General features: G+C 40.2%; 1 protein-coding gene across 1 annotated transcript in view; it reads right to left on the reverse strand.

The window, feature by feature from the left end:
* The window catches only part of SCML4 (Scm polycomb group protein like 4), a 117,159-nt gene that overhangs the window by 54,066 nt on the left and 42,786 nt on the right, over positions 1–20,307 (reverse strand). The window contains exon 2 of the mRNA XM_043592055.1: positions 4,262–4,476. Within this exon, the coding sequence (XP_043447990.1) occupies positions 4,262–4,417 (156 nt within the window). The 5' untranslated portion in view covers positions 4,418–4,476. The remainder of the gene's footprint in view (positions 1–4,261; positions 4,477–20,307) is intronic.

Here is a 20,307-nt window from a genome sequence, read left to right on the forward strand (position 1 = left end):
ATTTTAGCCAGCCACCTGATCACCCCATACTGCTTTGCCCCACCTCCCTTGGAGTTAAGTGAGGCCAAGTGACTAGGTTCTGGCCAGCAGCATGCAAGTGTAAGGCGTGTGTGCAGCCTTGAACATTGAGTCCTTAAAGGGTAAAGACATGCCTCCACTAGTTTTGCCTCCATCTGGCTGGCTAGACTAGCAGGAAAGAGGGAACTGGAGGAGCCATTTTACAGCGTGAGGTAGGGACTTTGTGTTAAGAGGAGAAGAGTGACAACAGAGCAGGAGCCTGGGTCCCCAACACCATGGAGGCATCATGTCACCTTCAGATGGGCTTCCCAGATTTTTAACATAAGAAAGAAGTTATCTTCCTCTTCTTTAGGCCACTGTTGCTTCCCCTTTGTCACAGCAGCTGGATTTATATTCTCAACGATACAATTACCAACATTTCAGAACATGTTAACCATTTGTCTTTAATATTTTACAGAGTATCTTCTTTCTAAACATGTTACACGTTTCTAAGCTCATTAAACAGAGCAGACAGGACATAATTTGGAAAGAGTAAATGGGAAAGCATAATTACTATTCTGAACAATAATGCAAAGAGATTGCCAAGGTCTAGAGGACTTCTGGCCCAACAGTAGGCAGCCTCAGGCTGTGGGACTTGGTTCACTCATACCTAATTCCTGCAGTTTTTCTAGCTCCCTCACTATCAGGGTTCAAATAAGAAAATATACACAAAGTGCTTTGGTCCAGAGCCTCAAACACAGAAGTGCTGAATAAATGTTATATACGACTATTCTTGCTATTAGTATTAATTATGATGATGGTGATGACAATGATGATGATGTGTAGGGGACAAACAGCTATTTTTAAAACCCAGCACTTTCTTCTTCCTGCTTAAGTCATAATCCCAATCATAAAGACACAGAAGCTGGAGATCCCACTGTTAGGTGACATTACAATCAGCTGAGGGTACAGAATAGAAGCTAGGGCTCCTCCTTGATGCAGACTCTCTTTATATCTTTAAAAAGACCTTAATAGTCTTTTTAGTCATGAAATATGAGGAAAATCTATCTGTTGACCTTGGGTTGTCTCTGAACTAAACCAATAGCAGATGCTTCAAACTGAGATGTAAATTCTGTTTGATAATGAAGAAGGCTGTTTTCATGGCAGTCGGCGTAGGGCTCTTCAGAGAAAATGTGATGTTAAGAGGTTTTTGCTTTCTTCGACTGGGGTGAGAAGGAGGCAGTAAGGCCATAAAATGATGCTTTCCCGGCAGTGAGCATGCCCCAGAAATGTGGCTGCAGGCCTGGGCCAAGAGGCATGGGCAGATGGGCCCTGGGAGGAGGCATGACCTATGAACTCTGGAGCACTGACATCTGACTACCCGTTGAATTCTTCCCTTTCTGCCTGCAATTCACTCATATTATTCTCAAGACTCAGAGAAAGGGTTAAACATCACAGCCTGTGTCAGCTGTGCTTGGATCTTAAAGGGAAAGGCTTGTGCCCATTCTTGGACCAGACAGAGTTTCCACCTGTGCTGGGCAGAGGTGATCGAGAGTGCAGTTTGGGAGAGCGCCAGGCAAGAGGTGACAAATGTCAACCAGCATAGATCTGTGATGCAGTCAGTACAACAGGCATCCTCAAGACTCAGGAACCTTCCAAAGGCTCAAACACGGATTACTTCGTTATGACAGTATTGTTAGGATGAATATACCATAATGATGTTCTTATTGAAATGACAAAATTGTTCTTCACTACTTTATAATATTGATAATGTTATTGTATTTGTTATTGTTCTGTATTATTAATAAAACATCATTTAATTATAACAATAATTATTATTATACTTTCAGTACCCAGCTGCGTGGGCACTCTTCTTCCCCAAAATATCTTCTCCTTCAAATCTTAAGACTATTAAATCGCTATAATAGAGCTTGTAAGAAATGCATCTACAATAAAGGTAAATAGACTCTGAAGGAGGGCTTGGAAGCATTTTCTTAACAATTAAATACAGGATCTTTAAGGATACACCAAGTAATATCTTACTTCGCTTGCTCAGGGCTTCTTTTTTAACAACTTCTGGCCCCCCAACTGTGTCTCAGATAGTTAAAATTGCCAAATTAGTGGCCATTTGGTAAATGGACCAACACTGTACAGTTTTCTCGGTGGCTTCTCCACAATTAAAACCTTTTCATTAACGGTAAAAGGGGGCTTCTGGGTCTAAGAAATTGTCAAAAAAAAAAAAAAACTGGAGAGACTTAATTGGTTGCCAAATTTATTTTGCGAAGTAAGGACATTTTTTAAATTACCAAATCCTGACAACATACAACAATTAAATAAAAGAAAACAAACTCTAACGCCAAAAGAGTAAGAAGCAGATATTTCAGAATAAAGGATGATCCTTTGGGTGGAATCATTTTAGCTCTACGAAGATTTGCACACGGTTCTTATTTTTCTCATGTCACCACGAGGGAGTCAGCACTCTGGCTGACTAGCACCTGGTTTGGAGGTGTTCTTGGACACTTGGGGAGCTGTCTGGGAGCTGCTGGCCTGAAATAATTCCCACACAGTTCCCCAAATACATGGAAGATGGACTCAAGGAAGAGCTGTGGCCCGTTGCCCCTAGCCAAGTAGCCCTGTGAGGCATGGACATGAGATCTGCCTGCCATGTGCAGGGCCTACATTGTCAGCTAACCATTCCGAAAGCTTTCTTCCTGCTTTGATGTGTCTCCGAGTGTTAGGAGCCCTGAAAACTGCCCCTTTTAGGAGACAGGAAAATTGCCAAGTCGGGCTCATTCCATGGACTGAATTCCCATTTTTCCTGGACCTAGAAATGCTGTGTCTGTTGGTAATTTTCATTCTTGGGTCACAGCTCCCAGGGGAGTAGGAGAAAGGCCAAATAGGAGAGAGAAGTTTTCAGTGTGTTTCTTCAGATCCTGGACTTGCTCCCTGGCTCTATTCACAGAAGGGCTGCCCTGCTCCGTCCTTCCAGATTTAATACCCAGACCTCAGCAATGGCGCAGGTAGCTGAGCTGGGAGGGCCTGCCCTATGCCGGCTTCAGAGAAACAATGCTGAAGCTGAAGTGCCCATGAGAAAGAGGAGGCTCTCTTTGTTAGAAAAGTAACCAGTGACAGAAGATTTTACTTTATGAGGTGGCTGAGTAAAAGCTTCTTTTACTAAAACCCATGACCCCCAAACAACTTTGAGTCACCTTCCCCCTACCTCCTGTTTTTATTTTCCAGCAGTTGGAAGAACTGGGGAGAACCAAAGGGATAAAGGTTGAATTCATCACCGATTCTTCCGGAAGCTTTGTCTTTCTGCTGACCTGAAATAATTTCCATACATTTTCCTAAATATATGGGAGTTAATTGCCAATTTGCATTCTGGTTTGAGTATTCAGATCTCAAGATGGAAACATAAGCTCTTTATTTCAAGAAAAAATAAAGGAAGGAAAACTTCTGAAGCTCATTTTCTAATGCCCAAAAGTCTTGTGGAGAATGAACTCAATAGTCTTTCTTCTCTAGTAGCCTCCTCAAAAACGTCTTGGAGGAGAAGCTCTCCCTCCTCTGGTTCAGATTGCTTTATGTGATTGCAATTACATCAGAGAATTTCTTTTCCACCCCCTGCCACTCTGAATTGTTAATTCTTCCAAGGGTCACGGGATTTTAATTCTTCCTGATACGCCTCCTTGAAGCCAAACTTGACGTCAGCACTTTTTATAAGCAGGAAACTATGAATTAACACCCTGAATTTTCATGATGAGTCCCCCTTGTTTAGGCTCTGTTTGGAAAAATTCTTCTATGTCCTCTGACACTAGGCTGCACGCATTATTAATTTAAGTGTTTCAGGAACATCATCTGCTTTTACTAAAATAAATGACGAATGAGTTCTGGAAAGTGGCTTTGAGCGCCGCCCTAGTAGGCACAGTGAGGGGAAAATTCGGTGTCTGAAACACTAATTTAAATGCAAGTCTTAAAATGTGTGTTTAGCTATGACCCTAAAATCTGCTCGCCTTACAACTTTCCCCATCTGGTGCAATTTGCTTTCTCCACTTGTACAAATGCACACGACGGGGACAGCATGCAATGTGGGCCCCGCTGTAACAATGAGCCCTTGTCTGTCACAGACTTCATTGAGAGAAACTTACTTCTCATCTTGTCGTTACCCAGCTCCCAGCCTTTCCTCACATTCTGCGGTGGGGCTCTGCCCAAGCACCCATGCCCCAGCCCAATGTCACCGTGGAGAAAGGAGATGATGGAGCCGTACCTTGTACCCAGGCTTCCGCCCTCTTTTCTTTGGGATCTTCGCTGCTGGCAAAGAACCAGCTGAAGCAGAATAAAGGTTATGCACTGCCATCTTCATAGGTGTTGAGTGCAGTGGGGGTCGGCCTCGCTTTCTCCCCGGGATCCTCTGAGACTGCATGTCTGCTGGTGCCAGTCTTACAGAAGGAAGTGACAAATCGCTCACAGGCAGAAGAGGTGCTAAGAATTAGTCCAGACACAAAGCAAAACAAAAACAGAAGGGTTTGTTTGGTTTGCAAGGCAAACATGTATCCCATTTGGTGTTTTTGGCCATGCCTATCCTTTATTGGAGGGGAAGACCAAATACAAGACAGCCAGGCACCACTAGGAGTTTTTACAGTGCTGTTGGAGTTCTGGGATCATTTCAAGGAGAGCAAATTTCCACAGGGCTATAATGAAGCAGCGAAGATGCTGTCTAGGTGGAGAGGACAATAGATTCCCAGCTCCAAACGCAACCGATACTGCCGCCAACAACGAGACGACTTTATCAATGTGTGTCTCCGTTTCCCCACTTCGTTCAACCTTGAAGTGATACGACAATAGTATTAGATAAATACAACTATTCCCTCACATTCGCTGCTGCCCCTTTGGTTGGGTTATAAATTGTTATGACCTTTATTTTTCCCATGGAAGGGATGTAACGGTACAAATCAATTGTATTAAAGTTATGTCCCTCGGTCAAAATGCGGATAGAGATTTACCTACAGAGATGTTCATTTTAGCATGTTTTAGAATTGCGAAAACAGAATGGATGGAGCCCAAATAACAAGCAATAGGGGAATAGTTAACATTATCTACAGAACAAAACAATCACCTGGTTAAAAGTCTTTAACCATACTATTTCAACAACATGAGATTGAATGAAAAAGCATCTCATAAATTGTGCTTAAAAATGATCTCCACTAGGGCGCCTGGGTGGCGCAGTCGGTTAAGCGTCCGACTTCAGCCAGGTCACGATCTCGCGGTCCGGGAGTTCGAGCCCCGCGTCAGGCTCTGGGCTGATGGCTCAGAGCCTGGAGCCTGTTTCCAATTCTGTGTCTCCCTCTCTCTCTGCCCCTCCCCCGTTCATGCTCTGTCTCTCTCTGTCCCAAAAATAAATAAAAAACGTTGAAAAAAAAATTAAAAAAAAAAATGATCTCCACTATGCAAAAATGTATGTGGTAAAAAAGTGAAAGGAAATGACGTAAGTGGCAGAGACGGTAGAACTGTTGGTAATTGTTCGCTATGGACACATCCTTTCCCCCAAACAGATACCCCACATGCTATAAAATTCATAGCATTAAAAATACTAATGATACGGGTCCCTGGGTAGCTTAGTCAGTCCAGCGTCTGACTTCAGCTCAGGCTATGACCTCACAGTTCATGAGCTCGAGCCCCCACATCAGGCTGACGACTCACAGCCTGCTTCGGATTCTCTCTCTCCTTCTCTCTGTCCCTCTTCTACCTCTCAAAATAAATAAAACTTAAAAAAATATATACTAATGATAAGCTGTCTCAGGTAGAGTTGACTAAATCTTGCAGCAAGAGGTAGTTGATCAACTCCAACCCAGGGAGCTCAGCGGTATCATAAGCTCAAGGGTCAGATTTCCTTGAATGTTAAGAAATGTAACAAGTCGGACAGAAAGAACTCTACACTCTAACTCAGGGATGATGTTAGGTGACAAAACTCATTTCTGAGGCTTAATGGTAGCCAACAGTTGGAAATGAGAAGCTTTTGCTCAAGAGGCCACAGGAAATTTGGGAAAGATGATGGAAGCGGTCCCTACCCCCCAGGTCTGGGCAGCCACTGTAGGAACCAGATTGCTTTGCTCGGGAAGGAAAATATCAAATAGTGGATATTTGATATCCTAAAACATGACGGGAAATTTGGGGCATCTTTTACAAATGTCAGTTCAGTTTGTTAATTCTCTGAATATTAACAGTATCCACTCAATAATATTGATTGCTCTTGGAAATATCATACCTAATATGATATTTTATGAATTTTAAAGCATAAATTTGTTTATTGTTAGGTATTTCAGGTAGATAGACAAGCTGTTGAGGATGTCGATTTTCCTTGTTTTTGTGTAAGAAAAACACCATGTCTCATTGATTCTAAAATGCATACTTTTTTACAAAATAACATCTCTGAAATCACAATGCACCCTAAAGCATTGCAAGCACATCAAATTCTGTAAGGAGCAATTTTTCTTTCTTGGTACATGAAATAATGAGGTGTGATATTATCAAGGGCATCTTACAGTCAATGAATCATAATCAATGAAGATAAACCCATCAATATGTGAACAAAGGGAATCATTCCATTTCTAGACTTACTGTCAACATCCCCCAGTGCCAACAAATACCCCAAACACTCGTTTTCAAAAAAGAGGCTTCCCAAAACATTGAAAACCCACCAAAATTTATTCAGTAAGATCTTTGCTGTGTGGAACTTGATCTGAGTCCCATTTTGAGCTATCATGATCAAGTGTCTGCTTCTCCATTTTTAGTTTACAGATTTTGGAAATGGGATTTCTTTTTCTAGTCTAGGACAGGTTTTTCTACCTTTCTACTTTGCCTCTAGGGACAAGGTCAGCGATGTATCTAACATTAAGATCAAAAGTCAATAAGAGAAAACCCAGGTTCAGAGAAGGCATTGAATCTCTTTCCTCCTGTTTTTGAAGGCTCAGTTGGCTGTGTTCCTTCCCTGGTGAATTGTGATCCTCTGCTAACTTAGATACTCCCTCACAAAAGTCTTCTTGTTGAATAGGTTTTGAAGAGTGAAGGACGGGTGACTAATTAGCATATTATCCTAAGAATTTGTATCACTCAAAATTATGCTGAACTATCCCCAAATTTCTCAGTATGTTAGAAAAAAATATTTCCTACAAAAAAAGCCATCTTTTTAAACAAATTTTTTAATGTTTATTTATTTTTGAGAGAGAGAGAGAGAGACAGAGTGTGAGTGGGGGAGGGGCAGAGAGAGAGGGAGGGAGACACAGAATCCAAAGCAGGCTCCAGGTTCTGAGCTGTCAGCACAGAGCCCAATGCAGGGCTTGAACTCATGGACTGTGAGATCATGACCTGAGCCAAAGTCAGACACTTAACCGACTGAGCCACCCAGGCACCTCAAAAAAAGCCATCTTTTAAACTGAGCTTTTCTGTTCTAATTCTCTTTCTCTACTGTGAGGAAAAAACAGGACTTGTGCGACTTTCCACTTCCTTACTTGAAGTGCATCTATCTTAGGGTATGAAGGAGCTTTCCTGAAAACTAAATCTGATTAATGAATTTCATGCTAGTGGAGCAACAGTGAACTATTATTTATTTTGTTTTTTCAATGTTTTTATTTTATTTTATTTTTCGAGAGAAAGACAGAGCGTGAATGGGGCAGAGGCAGAGAGAGAGGGAGACACAGAATCCGAACCAGGCTCCAGGCTCTGAGCTTTCAGCACAGAGCCAGACATTGGGCTCGAACTCACGAGCTGCAAGATCACAACCTGAGCCTGAGCTGAAGTCAGTTAACCGACTGAGCCACCCAAGTGCCCCAACAGTGAACTATTATTGGTGGCACACGAGGCACTACAGTAATTGGGGAAATACTTGGAGATGGTTCATCCACTGATCAAGAAGATACTATTTTTCAATTCCTTCTCACAAATCAATATTTAAAAAAAAATTTTTTTTTTCAACGTTTATTTATTTTTGGGACAGAGAGAGACAGAGCATGAACGGGGGAGGGGCAGAGAGAGAGGGAGACACAGAATCGGAATCAGGCTCCAGGCTCCGAGCCATCAGCCCAGAGCCCGACGCGGGGCTCGAACTCACGGACCGCGAGATCGTGACCTGGCTGAAGTCGGACGCTTAACCGACTGCGCCACCCAGGCGCCCCCACAAATCAATATTTTAATATGCGAGTAAATGCAATTTTAAGTAACAAGATTTTTAAAAACTGAAGAGGTTATTTTAATTATGTGGGGTTCTCTGAAAGTCTCCTTGGAATAATTTTAAAGAGTTAGGGGAAAACACAAAGTGGTATTTTAATAACAGACTCAGACACTTTGGAAATGATGGTGACAATAGTTCAGGGTCTCCAAAAATGTCCTTTTCCAAAACTAAGACATGAACCAAAAAAAAAAAAAAAAAAAAAAAAAGAAAAATAACAAATACTGAATACTTAATACTGAAAACAAGGAAGGGTCCCAATCTTGGAATGCAGGGGAAACAAGGAAGATGGGATTTTTTTTTCTTTAGGGAGAACATAACTATGGAAGATAGACAATGACAATTTATCAGATGTTTAATGAAAATATCGAAACTAATAGAAAAGGGAGCGCCTGGGTGCCTCAGTTGGTTGAACCTCCAATTCCTGATTTCAGCTCAGATCGTGATCTCACAGCTGGTGAGATTGAGCCCCACGATGGGCTCTGCCCTGACAGCACAGAGCCTGCTTGGGATTCTCTCTTTCTCTGCACCTCCACTGCTCACATTCTCTGCCTCTCTCAAAATAAATACATAAACATTAGCAAAAAACTAACAGAAAAGGAAAATACTCAAACATATATTAAGAGGCTGTCTTCCATAATGAGGAGGCTCTCTGTGTCTGAAGAAAAGTTCTTTAAGAATAAAGAACAGCAACAAATCCTAATGAAAATAATACACTCTTAGCTTTCTATGGCACCCTGAGCCAGAAAAACAATGGAATTACCATAGTGACTTTTTTTCCCCCGGGTGTTTATAGTTGCTAAAATTCCTCCCACCACAGGGCCTTTGCATATGTAGTTCCCTTTGCCTGGAATGCTCTTTCTTCTTCCTCAGTTTACTCCTGAGTATTTTTTCATCAGTTAGGTCACAGAAGGTTATTCTGACCTCTCATTTGATTTCCTGAGCTTAGAGTTCCTCAGCTGTGACACAAACCCACAGCATGTACATCATCACCATGGAACTTGGACAAGGGAAACAGGTGAGAACATGAAGACAAACCACCTGCTGTGCCTCTGGACTGGGAGCCATTTTTCTTCTACCATATCCATGACATTGTGGTAGGCTGACCTGTTCGCTTGCAGAGGATAAAAATCTCAGACCCTTCATAGTTCTTCATGAAATTCAATAAGTAGGACTTACATGAAGAAAGTAATATATTTTTTTTAAATCCCACTTATGCCTTAAGATTTAAAAATGATTATTCTGTTATTGGACAGATGGGTATTTCTGAAGTACAATTTTCACCTAAATCATTCTATAAGTGCAATCACATTAAAAATCCAAACAGACTTTAAGAAAAGAAGGACAAAACAAAGGCCACTGGAGACTTGCCCTCCTGGTGTCTAAAGTATATTATAAAACTGTAACAATGGCAGCAGTAAGGTACAGGGCTAAGCAATCAGACTGATGGAAAAGCTAGGCCAGAAATTAAACATACGTTAAGTTTCCATTTGTTTGAAACTTAAGATCATTTGTCATATCAGTGCAGGAAATCTCACCAAATGAGCTGTGGAAAACAGACACTTAGAAATAAAGAAAATTTGGGGCACCTGAGTGGCTCAGTCGGTTAAGCGTCCGACTTTGGCTCAGGTCATGATCTCACGGTTCATGAGTTCGGGTCCCATGTCGGGCTTTGTGCTGACAGCTCGGAACCTGGAGCCTGCTTCGAATTCTGTCTCTCTGTCTCTCTCTCTCTCTGCCCCTCCCCTGCTCATGCTCTGTCTGTCTGTCTGTCTCTCTCTCTCAAAAATAAATGAACATTTAAAAAAATTTAAAGAAATAAAGAAAAATTTAACTATTATGTGAGCGAAATTAATTCTAGAGAAAACTAAGACTAAAATAGACCTCAAAAAAAGAAACAAGAATTACTGAAGACAATGAAGGTCAACATTTTAATACTCTTGGAATGGAGGCAGACTTTCTAACTATGTGAAAAATTCAGGAAGCAGTTTGGAAATGTAAAGACTAATAGACATGACTACATAAAACTCAAATGCTTTATACAGCAAAAGCAAATTATGAAGAAGGAAAAATGAAAATCTGAAAAAACTATTTGCTACATATGGGACCAACAAAAGCTTAATACAAAAAACTCCTTCAAATTATAAAAATAAAAATACATACTGCGATAGAAAAATGGGCAAAGGACTCAGATGATTCAGAGAGAAGAAGGAAGGAAGGAGGAAATGAAGAAAAGAAATGGTCAATTTTCAAAAGAAAAGCTTCTAAACTTTACTGGCAACCTCCCCCAAAGGTACATTGAGATATCACATATTGCTGATCAGATTGATAAATATGAATAAATCAATCAATAGTTCATGCTGGTGAGGAGTAGAGGAATGAGGATTCCCATTTACTGTTGGTAGGGGTGGAAATTGGCTAACCTTTCTGTAGGACAATTTGAAAATCTCTTAATTTTCAGATGCACGCTTCCTAATCCAGCCATATTATTCCTAAGGATTTGTCCTAAGAAGAGCATCTGAGAAGAACACAAAGATATATGGCCAAGGATATTCTTTGCACATTGTTTATAATAGTGAAAAACTGAAAGCAATCAAAATGTCTCTCAAAACCAGTTAAGTAAACTATTTCACATTTATAAAGTGGATATTTTGTGAATAGAATATTTCACATTCATAAATTATAAATGTAAATGTGTGTATACATATAAAATTGCATTGAAGACTACAAAATAGCATATGTGCTATGATTCTATTCATATCTTTTTATATATATAATAGAGATAAGTCTGCATGTGTTAAGCATGGAAAGAGGTCTCGGAAAGATTATCATCAAAAGACTGATAGTTGTCTCTGGGCAGATATTGAAAGATGTTTTTGCTGTCTTTGTACCATTCTGCATTGTTGGAATATTTTAAACTCTAGGCAGAAAAACACCGTAAATAGAAAAATAAACAATAAGTGAATAATTCTCCTTGTCTGGAAAGTTGGGTTTTTTGTTGTCGTTTTCGGGGTTTTTTTTTTGGAAATTTGTGCATCTTCAAATGGCCTTTTGTTTTCTTGTTTTCTAATGGTTTTGGCACTTGAGCTACAGAACCTCACTGACCACTGCTCTAACATCCTAAACAAACTGGGACAAAATTAAAAAAAAAAAAGGACCTCATCACCAAAAATAATGGAGAAGGTTATTTCGGAGCTAATAAGAGTGTCTAAACAGACGGCAGACAGGAAGAGAGAACCAGCTCTCAAGAGCAGCAGTGCACTCCCTGGTCCCTCCTTGATACCCTGCAAGCCCTGCCACTGAGGCACCAGGTGGCAGTTGGGTTCCTGCCCTCCCCCAACAACTTCCCTCATCTCCAAAGACCTTAAAAGACCTCAAATGCTGCCGAAGACAACCTCTCCACCGACACATAGTCTGATACAACCAAATATGTACATCACTTGAGAACTCTCAAAATCTTGCAGGTGTTATATGGTACCTCTGAATTTCTCTGCTTTCAATCGCAGACTTCAGCAAATACAGGCTGCCTTGGTTCAGGTCGGATTTGGAAGCCATCTTGGAGCAAAGAGTTTTAATAAACATAAAAGATTCTGTCCCTAGAGCAGCCTAATCATCAGGTCTATAAATCTTCTAGTTATACCCTATAAGCGGTTGTCAACTCCTGGCTTGACATATTAAATGAAGTGATTTACTGCTGCTTTCCTAGATCTCCCTCTTCTTATCAAAACAAGGCTTAGCTGGAATTATTACAACTGAACCAAGAGGAACTAAGATCTGGTCTGTGAATTTGGGGGTGACATTTGACCTGTTAGCCTTGCAAATCTAATACATACAAACCAAAGTCCTGGCTAATGGTGCTTCATCAAGGTAAAGAACCAAGAGTTACCAAGTCGAAATCAGATACCAATAACATGGGGCCACTGAGTCACCTAACTCAATTCTGAGGCATGTATCATGTATTCACTCATTCATTCACTCATTTATTTATTAATTCCTCCAACAAATACCTGTTAAATATGTAGTGAGTGTAAAATACTGTGTTAGGCACTTGGATTATGGATGACAATAAATAAAACACATCTCCTAAGATACTATGGACAGCAGGTAAATAAAGATATATATAAATATAAATAAATAAATAAATAAATAATATGTGAGATGGACGGTATTACAGAGGTTTCATGTAAAACGCTATAGGAACAGCAGGAAGAAATAAATCAGTTCTTTTAACAGAGTTGGAAGGAATGGTGGCAGGAGAAACACAAAAAGATAACATCAGAGCTAGGGTTTTCCCAGGCAGCATAAGCTAAATGCAATAGAGCAGGTGTGTGCAGGGTTGCTGGGTAGCACATGGACAAGGGTGGGCCAGCCAGACTGGGAGCCGGATCAACGGCTTTCTGTTGCTTCTAAAAGCTTTGAGAAGAGGCAGTTAGAAAGATGTCTAGGGAGGAGCCAAGATGGCGGAACAGCATGGGAGTTTTTTGTGTGTCTCGCGTCCATGAAATCCAGCCAGACCAACACTAAACCATCCTACACACCTAGAAAACTGGTGGATTAACAGAACAATCTGCACAACCTGAGCCACAGAATTCAGCAGGTACGCGGCACAGAGTGGTGAACTTGGGGAGCAAGAAGGCACAGGAAGGGAGGTGCTTTTGCTAGCAGAGAGACGACAGAGACTGGGGTGGGGGGGGTCAGAATACAGGAAAAGCACCCATCCCCAAAAGCAGCTGGAGAGAAAGTGGAAAATTGGAAACAGCCGCAGGGACTAAACTAAAAAGGGAGAAAGGAGAGGGTTTAAATTCCATTAAGACTGTAAACAAGGGGAGCGCAAAGGCTGCAACTCCGCAGCTCAATACCTGGCGGTTCTCTGGTGGGAAGAGTGAATCCCCAGGAACAGAGTGGGGGACAGGAGGTTCTTGGGCCACACAGGGGAAAGCAGTTCCACTGCTGGAAAGACATTTGGTAGAGACTTTTGAAGCCACCTGATCCCAGCAGACCCCAGAAAATGGCCACATATGCTGGTGCAGGAACAAGGTCATTAAGGGTGAAGTCTGGTGCCAGATGTGTGTTGTGATTTTCCATAACCCCTGAAATACTGCTGCTACACTATCTCATGAACTTTTTCTGGGCCAGGCTGGCACTTGACCGCAGTCTCTGGGCATCAGCAGCAGCAGGGTCCAGCAAGCATTCCTGTGTGCAGCCGGCATTCAGCCATTGCTCATTCGGCCATTGCCCAGTGAGACCCTCCTGCAGAGGGGCAGAACAGGTCAAAGTCGCAGTCCTTTGGAAGTAAAGGGTCAGGGAAAACAGCTGCAGCTGAGACAAAACTCGGGTGAGAGGTACTGCCTGGGGCCTGGTCACAGAGAGTGAAAAAGCAGGGAGTGGACAAAAGCTGAAGACAGAAGACAGGTGCGTGATTGCTGATCCGGGAGAACAGACTGGGCAGCTGGGTGACGCCATTTTTACTGCTCCTGCGCATGCGCATACGCACCTACGAGCACCTCAACAATCCACCCCAGCAGGCTGACAGCGCCATCTAGTGGACAGAAGAGCCATTACACTGAGCCCCGCCCACATGGGCCAACTTCACTCTTCAAGAACCCAAGTCTTACTGCCAGCTTAGTTTATGGACTAGAAAGTGCTACATAGACTGACTCCTAGGGGAAAATGAAGTAATTTCAGCCCTACTTCAATCTGTTAGCATGTCCATCTATTCTTTTCTTTTTTTTCCCTCTTTTACACTTTTTTCCTTTTTCTTGAATACAGAAAGAGAAAACATTCATTTTTATTTTCAATTTTTATTAAAAATATTTTCCTTTAATTTTTATTACTACATTTTTTACTTTTGTGTAAATTTTTTCAAATTCTATTTTACTTCCGTCATTTTATTTTAGGCTACTTCAGTGTATTCACCTTTTCAAATTTTCAAACAATTTCCTTTTTTTCTCTTTTTTCTCTTTTTTCTCATTTTTGTTTCTTTTTCTTGAATACAGAAAAAGAAAAAATTCATATTTATTTTTAATTTTTATTAAAATATTTTTCTTTAATTTTTTCCTACTATATTCTTTACTTTTATGTATAGTTTTTCAAATTCTATTTTACCCCCATCATCTCATTTTAGTCTACTTCAGTGTATTCATTTTTTCAAATTCTCAAACGATTTCCTTTTTTTTCTTGCTCCCCCCTTTTTTTCTCTAATCTGTCAAACGATTTTCAACACCCAGACCAAAACACACCTAGGATCTAGCATCATTTATTCGATTTTTGTGAGTGTGTGTGTTTTTAATTTTTTAGTTTTAATTTTTTTTAATTTTAATTTTCTACCTCATTAATTCCTTTTCTCCCTTCAAAATGCCAAAACGAAGGAATTCACCCTTAAAAAAGAGCACGAAGAAACGACAGCCAGGGATTTAACCAACACAGATACAAGCAAGATGTCTGAACCACAATTTAGAATTACAATAATAAGAATACTAGCTGGAGTCGAAAATAGATTAGAATCCCTTCTGCGGAGTCAAAAGAAGTAAAAAACAGCCAGAATGAAATTAAAAATGCTATAACTGAGATGCAATCATGGATGGATGCAGTGGCAGCAAGGATGGATGAGGCAGAACAGAGAATCAGCGATATACAGGACAAACTTATAGAGAATAATGGAGCAGAAAAAAAGAGGGAGGTTAAGGCAAAAGAGCACGATTTAAGAATTAGAGAAATCAGTGACTCATTAAAAAGAAACATCAGAATCATAGGGATCCCAGAAGAAGAAGAGAGACAAATAGGGGTAGAGTGGTAATGTGAGCAAATCATAGCAGAAAACTTTCCTAACCTGGGGAAAGACACAGACACCAAAATCCAGGAAGCACAGAGGACCCCCATTAGATTCAACAAAAACTGACCATCAACAAGGCATATCGTAGTCAAATTCATAAAATAATCAGGCAAGGAGAGAATCATGAAAACGCAAGGGAAAAAAAAGTCTCTAACCTACAAGGGAAGACAGATCAGATTTGCAGCAGACCTATCCACAGAAATCTGGCAGGCCAGAAAGGAGTGGCAGGATATATTCAGTGTGCTGAATCAGAAAAATATGCAGCCAAGAATTCTTTATCCAGCAAGGCTGTCATTCAAATTAGAAGGAGAGATAAAGTTTCCCAGACAAAGAAAAATTAAAGGAGTTTATGACAACTAACCAGCCCTGCAAGAAATTTTAAGGGGGACTCTCTGAGGGGAGAAAATATGAAAAAATATATATATAAATAAATAAATACCAAAAGCAACAAAGATTAGAAAGGACCAGAGAACACCACCAGAAACTCCAACTCTACAAGCATCATAATGGCAATAAATTTGTATCTTTCAGTATTCACTGTAAATGTCAATGGACTCAATGTTCCAATCAAAAGACATAGGATAACAGAATGGATAAGAAAACAAGATCCATCTATATGTTGTTTACAAGAGACCCACTTTAGACCTAAAGATACCTTCAGATTGAAAATAAAGGGATGGAGAACCATCTATCATGCTAATGGACAAAAAAAGAAAGCTGGAGTAGCCATACTTATATCAGACAATCTAGACTTTAAAATAAAGACTGTATCAAGAGATGGAGAAGGGCGTTATATCATAATCAAGGGATCTATCCACCAAGAAGACCGACCTAACAATTGTAAACATTTATGTGCCAAATGTGAGAGCACCCAAATAGATAAATCAATTGATCACAAACATAAAGAAACTCATTGATAGTAATACCATAATAGTAGGGGACTTCAACACCCCACTCAAAGCAATGGACAGATCATCTAATCAAAAAATCAATAAGGAAACAATGGCTTTGAATGACACACTGGACCAGATGGACTTAACAGATATATTCAGAACATTTCATCCTAAAGCAGCAGAATATACATTTTTCTCCAGTGCACATGGAACATTCTCCAGAATAGACCATATACTGGGACACAAATCAGCCCTAAGTAAGTACAAAAAGATCGAGACCATACCGTGCATGTTTTCAGACCACAATGCTATGAAACTCGAAATCAACCACAAGAAAAAATTTGGAAAGGTAACAAATACTTGGAGACTGAAGAACATCTTACTAAAGAATGAATGGGCTAACCAAGCAGTTAAAGAGTAAATTAAAAGTATATGGAAGTCAATGATAATGATAACACCACAACCCAAAACCTCTGGGATGCAGCAAAGGCAGTCATAAGAGGAAAGTATATAGCAATCCAGGCCTTCCTAAAGAAGGAAGAAAAATCTCAGATACACAGCCTAACATTACTCCTTAAGGAGCTGGAAAAAGAACAGCAAATAAAACCCAAAAACAGCAGAATACAGGGAATAATAAAGATTAGAGCAGAAATTAATGCTATCGAAACCAAAAAAACCATAGAACAGATCAATGAAACCAGAAGCTGATCCTTTGAAAGAATTAACAAAATTGATAAACCCCTAGCCAGTTTGATCAAAAAGAAAAAGGAAAGGGCCCAAATAAATAAAATCAAGAATGAAAGAGGAGAGATCACAACCAACACAGCAGAAATAAAAACAATAATAAGAGAATATTGTAAGCAATTATATGCCAATAAAATGGGCAATCTGGAAGAAATGGACAAATTCCTAGAAACATATACCCTACCAAAACTGAAACAGGAAGAAATAGAAAATTTGAACAGACCCATAACCAGTAAGGAAATCGAATTAGTAAGCAAAAATCTGCCAAAAAACAAGAGTCCAGGTCCAGATGGCTTTCCAGGGGAATTCTGCCAAACATTTGAGGAAGAGTTAACACCTATTCTCTTGAAGGTGTTCCAAAAAATACAAATGGAAGGAAAACTTCCCAACTCTTTCTATGAAGCCAGCATTACCTTGATTCCAAAACCTGACTAGACCCCACTAAAAAAGAGAACTATAGACCAATTTCCCTGATGAACATGGATGCAAAAATCCTCAACAAGATATTAGCCAACTGGCTCCAACAATACATTAAAAAAATTATTCACCATGACCAACTGGGATTTATACCTAGGATGCGGGGCTGGATCAATACCTGCAAAACAACGTGATTCACCACATCAATAAAAGAAAGGACAAGAACCATATGATCCTTTCAATAAATGCAGAGAAAACATTTGACAAAATACAGCATCCTTTCTTGATAAAAACCCTCAAGAAAGTAGGGATAGAAGGAGCATACCTTGAGATCATAAAAGCTATATATGAACAACCCAACGTTAATATCATCCTCAATGGGGAAAAACTGAGAGCTTCCCCCCTAAGGTCAGGAACAAGACAGGGATGTCCACTCTCACTACTGTTATTCAACATAGTATTGGAAGTCTTAGCCTCTGCAGTCAGACAACACAAAGAAATAAAAGGCATCCAAATCGGCCAGGAGGAGGTAAAACTTTCACTCTTCGCAGATGACATGATACTCTATATGGAAAACCCAAACAATTCCACCAAAAAACTGCTAGAACTAATTCATGAATTCAGCAAAGTTTCAGGATATAAAATCAATGCACAGAAATCAGTTGCATTCCTATACACCAACACTGAAGCAACAGAAAGAGAAATCAAGGAATCAATCCCATTTACAGTTGCACCAAAAACCATAGAACACCTAGGAATAAATCTAACCGAAGAGGTGAAAAATCTATATGCTGAAAACTATAGAAAGCTTATGAAAGAAATTGAAGAAGACACAAAAAAATGGAAAAAGATTCCATGCTCCTGGATAGGAAGAACAAATATTCTTAAAATGTCAATACTACCCAAAGCAATCTACATATTCAATGCAATCCCTATCAAAATAACACCAGCATTCTTCACAGAGCTAGAACAAATAATCCTAAAATTTGTATGGAACCAGAAAAGACACCGAATAGCCAAAGCGATCTTGAAAAAGAAAACCAAAGCAGGAGGCATCACAATCCCAGACTTCAAGCTATACTACAAAGTTGTAATCATCAAGACAGTATGGTACTGGCACAAACAACAGACACTCAGATCAATGGAACAGAATAGAGAACCCAGAAATGGACCCACAAACGTATGGTCAACTAATCTTTGACAGAGCAGGAAAGAATATCCAATGGAATAAAGACAGTCTCTTCAGCAAGTGGTTCTGGGAAAACTGGACAGCAACATGCAGAAGAATGAACCTGGACTGCTTTCTTACACCATATACAAAAATAAACTCAAAATGGGGCGCCTGGGTGGCGCAGTCGGTTGAGCGTCCGACTTCAGCCAGGTCACGATCTCGCGGTCCGTGAGTTCGAGCCCCGCGTCAGGCTCTGGGCTGATGGCTCAGAGCCTGGAGCCTGTTTCCGATTCTGTGTCTCCCTCTCTCTCTGCCCCTCCCCCGTTCATGCTCTGTCTCTCTCTGTCCCAAAAATAAATAAACGTTGAAAAAAAAAATTAAAAAAAAAAAAAACTCAAAATGGATGAAAGACCTCAATGTAAGACAGGAAGCCATCAAAATCCTCGAGGAGAAAGCAGGCAAAACCTCTTCAATCTTGGCCGCAGCAACTTCGTACTCAACATGTCTCCAGAGGCAAGGGAAACAAAAGCAAAAATGAACTACTGGGACATCATCAAAATAAAAACTTCTGCACAGTGAAGGAAACAATCAGCAAAACTAAAAGGCAACTGACAGAATGGGAGAAGATATTTGCAAATGACATATCAGATAAAGGGTTAGTATCCAAAATCTATAAACAACTTATCAAACTCAACACCCAAAAAACAGATAATCCAGTGAAGAAACGGGCAAAAGACATGAATAGACACTTCTCCAAAGAAGACATCCAGATGGCCAACCAATACATGAAAAAATGCTCAGCATCACTCATCATCAGGGAAATACAAAGCAAAACCACAATGAGATACCACCTTACACCAGTCAGAATGGCTAACATTAACAACTCAGGCAACAACAGGTGTTGGCGAGGATGTGGAGAAAGAGGATCTCTTTTGCATTGTTGGTGGGAATGCAAGCTGGTGCAGCCAGTCCGGAAAACAGTATGAAGGTTCCTCAAAAAACTAAAAATAGAAATACCTTATGACCCAGCAATTGCACTACTAGGCATTTATCCAAGGGATACAGGTGTGCTGTTTCGAAGGGACACATGCACCCCCATGTTTATAGCAGCACTATCAACAATAGCCAAAGTATGGAAAGAGCCCAAATGTCCACCGATGGATGAATGGATACAGAAGATGTGGTATATATATATATATATATATATATATATATATATAAAACGAAGTATTACGTGGCAATCAAAAAGAATGAAATCTTGCCATTTGCAACTATGTGGGTGGAACTGGAGGGTCTTATGCTAAGTGAAATTAGTCAGAGAAAGACAAAAATCATATAACTTCACTCATATGAGGACTTTAAGAGACAAAACAGATGAACATAAGGGAAGGGAAACAAAAATAATATAAAACCAGGGAAGGGGACAAAACAGAAGAGACTCGTAAATATGGAGAACAAACTGAGGGTTACTGGAGGGGTTGTGGGAGGGGGGATGGGCTAAATGAGTAAGGGGCACTAAGGAATCTACTCCTGAAATCATTGTTGCACTATATGCTAACTAATTTGGATGTAAATTAAAAACAATTAAAATTAAAATTAAAAAAAGAAAGAAACAGAAAAATGAAAAAAAGAAAAGAAAGATGTCTAAACTCCTAGCGGACTCTAAATTATTTCTTTCTGTTAACCATATGGCATGCGTTCCTATCCTTGGTGTGATGCTCTCTCTGTCATTTCAAAAGTACAACTACAATCTTGTTTTCTTTCATTCTGAGGCACCATATTGAATTCACCAATAAGCTGGTACCTCTAGTGTCATTCTTGGACCCGCAGCCTCGTACACACCCTCAGATCCATGGCTTCCCAGGCTGCTTAGGTCCTGTATGTGAGGTGGTTTCCAGTGATAAGGATGTGCCTTGGCATCTCTCTAAAATGCAACCATTCTCCAAGGTGGCCCATACTCTCCTGCTTCAGACTTTCCCTCTCCACTCACTGACCCTCCCTTCTCTCAACGCCTTCGCCCCCCCATTGCCTG

The sequence above is a fragment of the Prionailurus bengalensis genome, chromosome B2 (genome assembly GCF_016509475.1).
Source record: "Prionailurus bengalensis isolate Pbe53 chromosome B2, Fcat_Pben_1.1_paternal_pri, whole genome shotgun sequence".
NCBI classification, from domain to species: domain Eukaryota; kingdom Metazoa; phylum Chordata; class Mammalia; order Carnivora; family Felidae; genus Prionailurus; species Prionailurus bengalensis.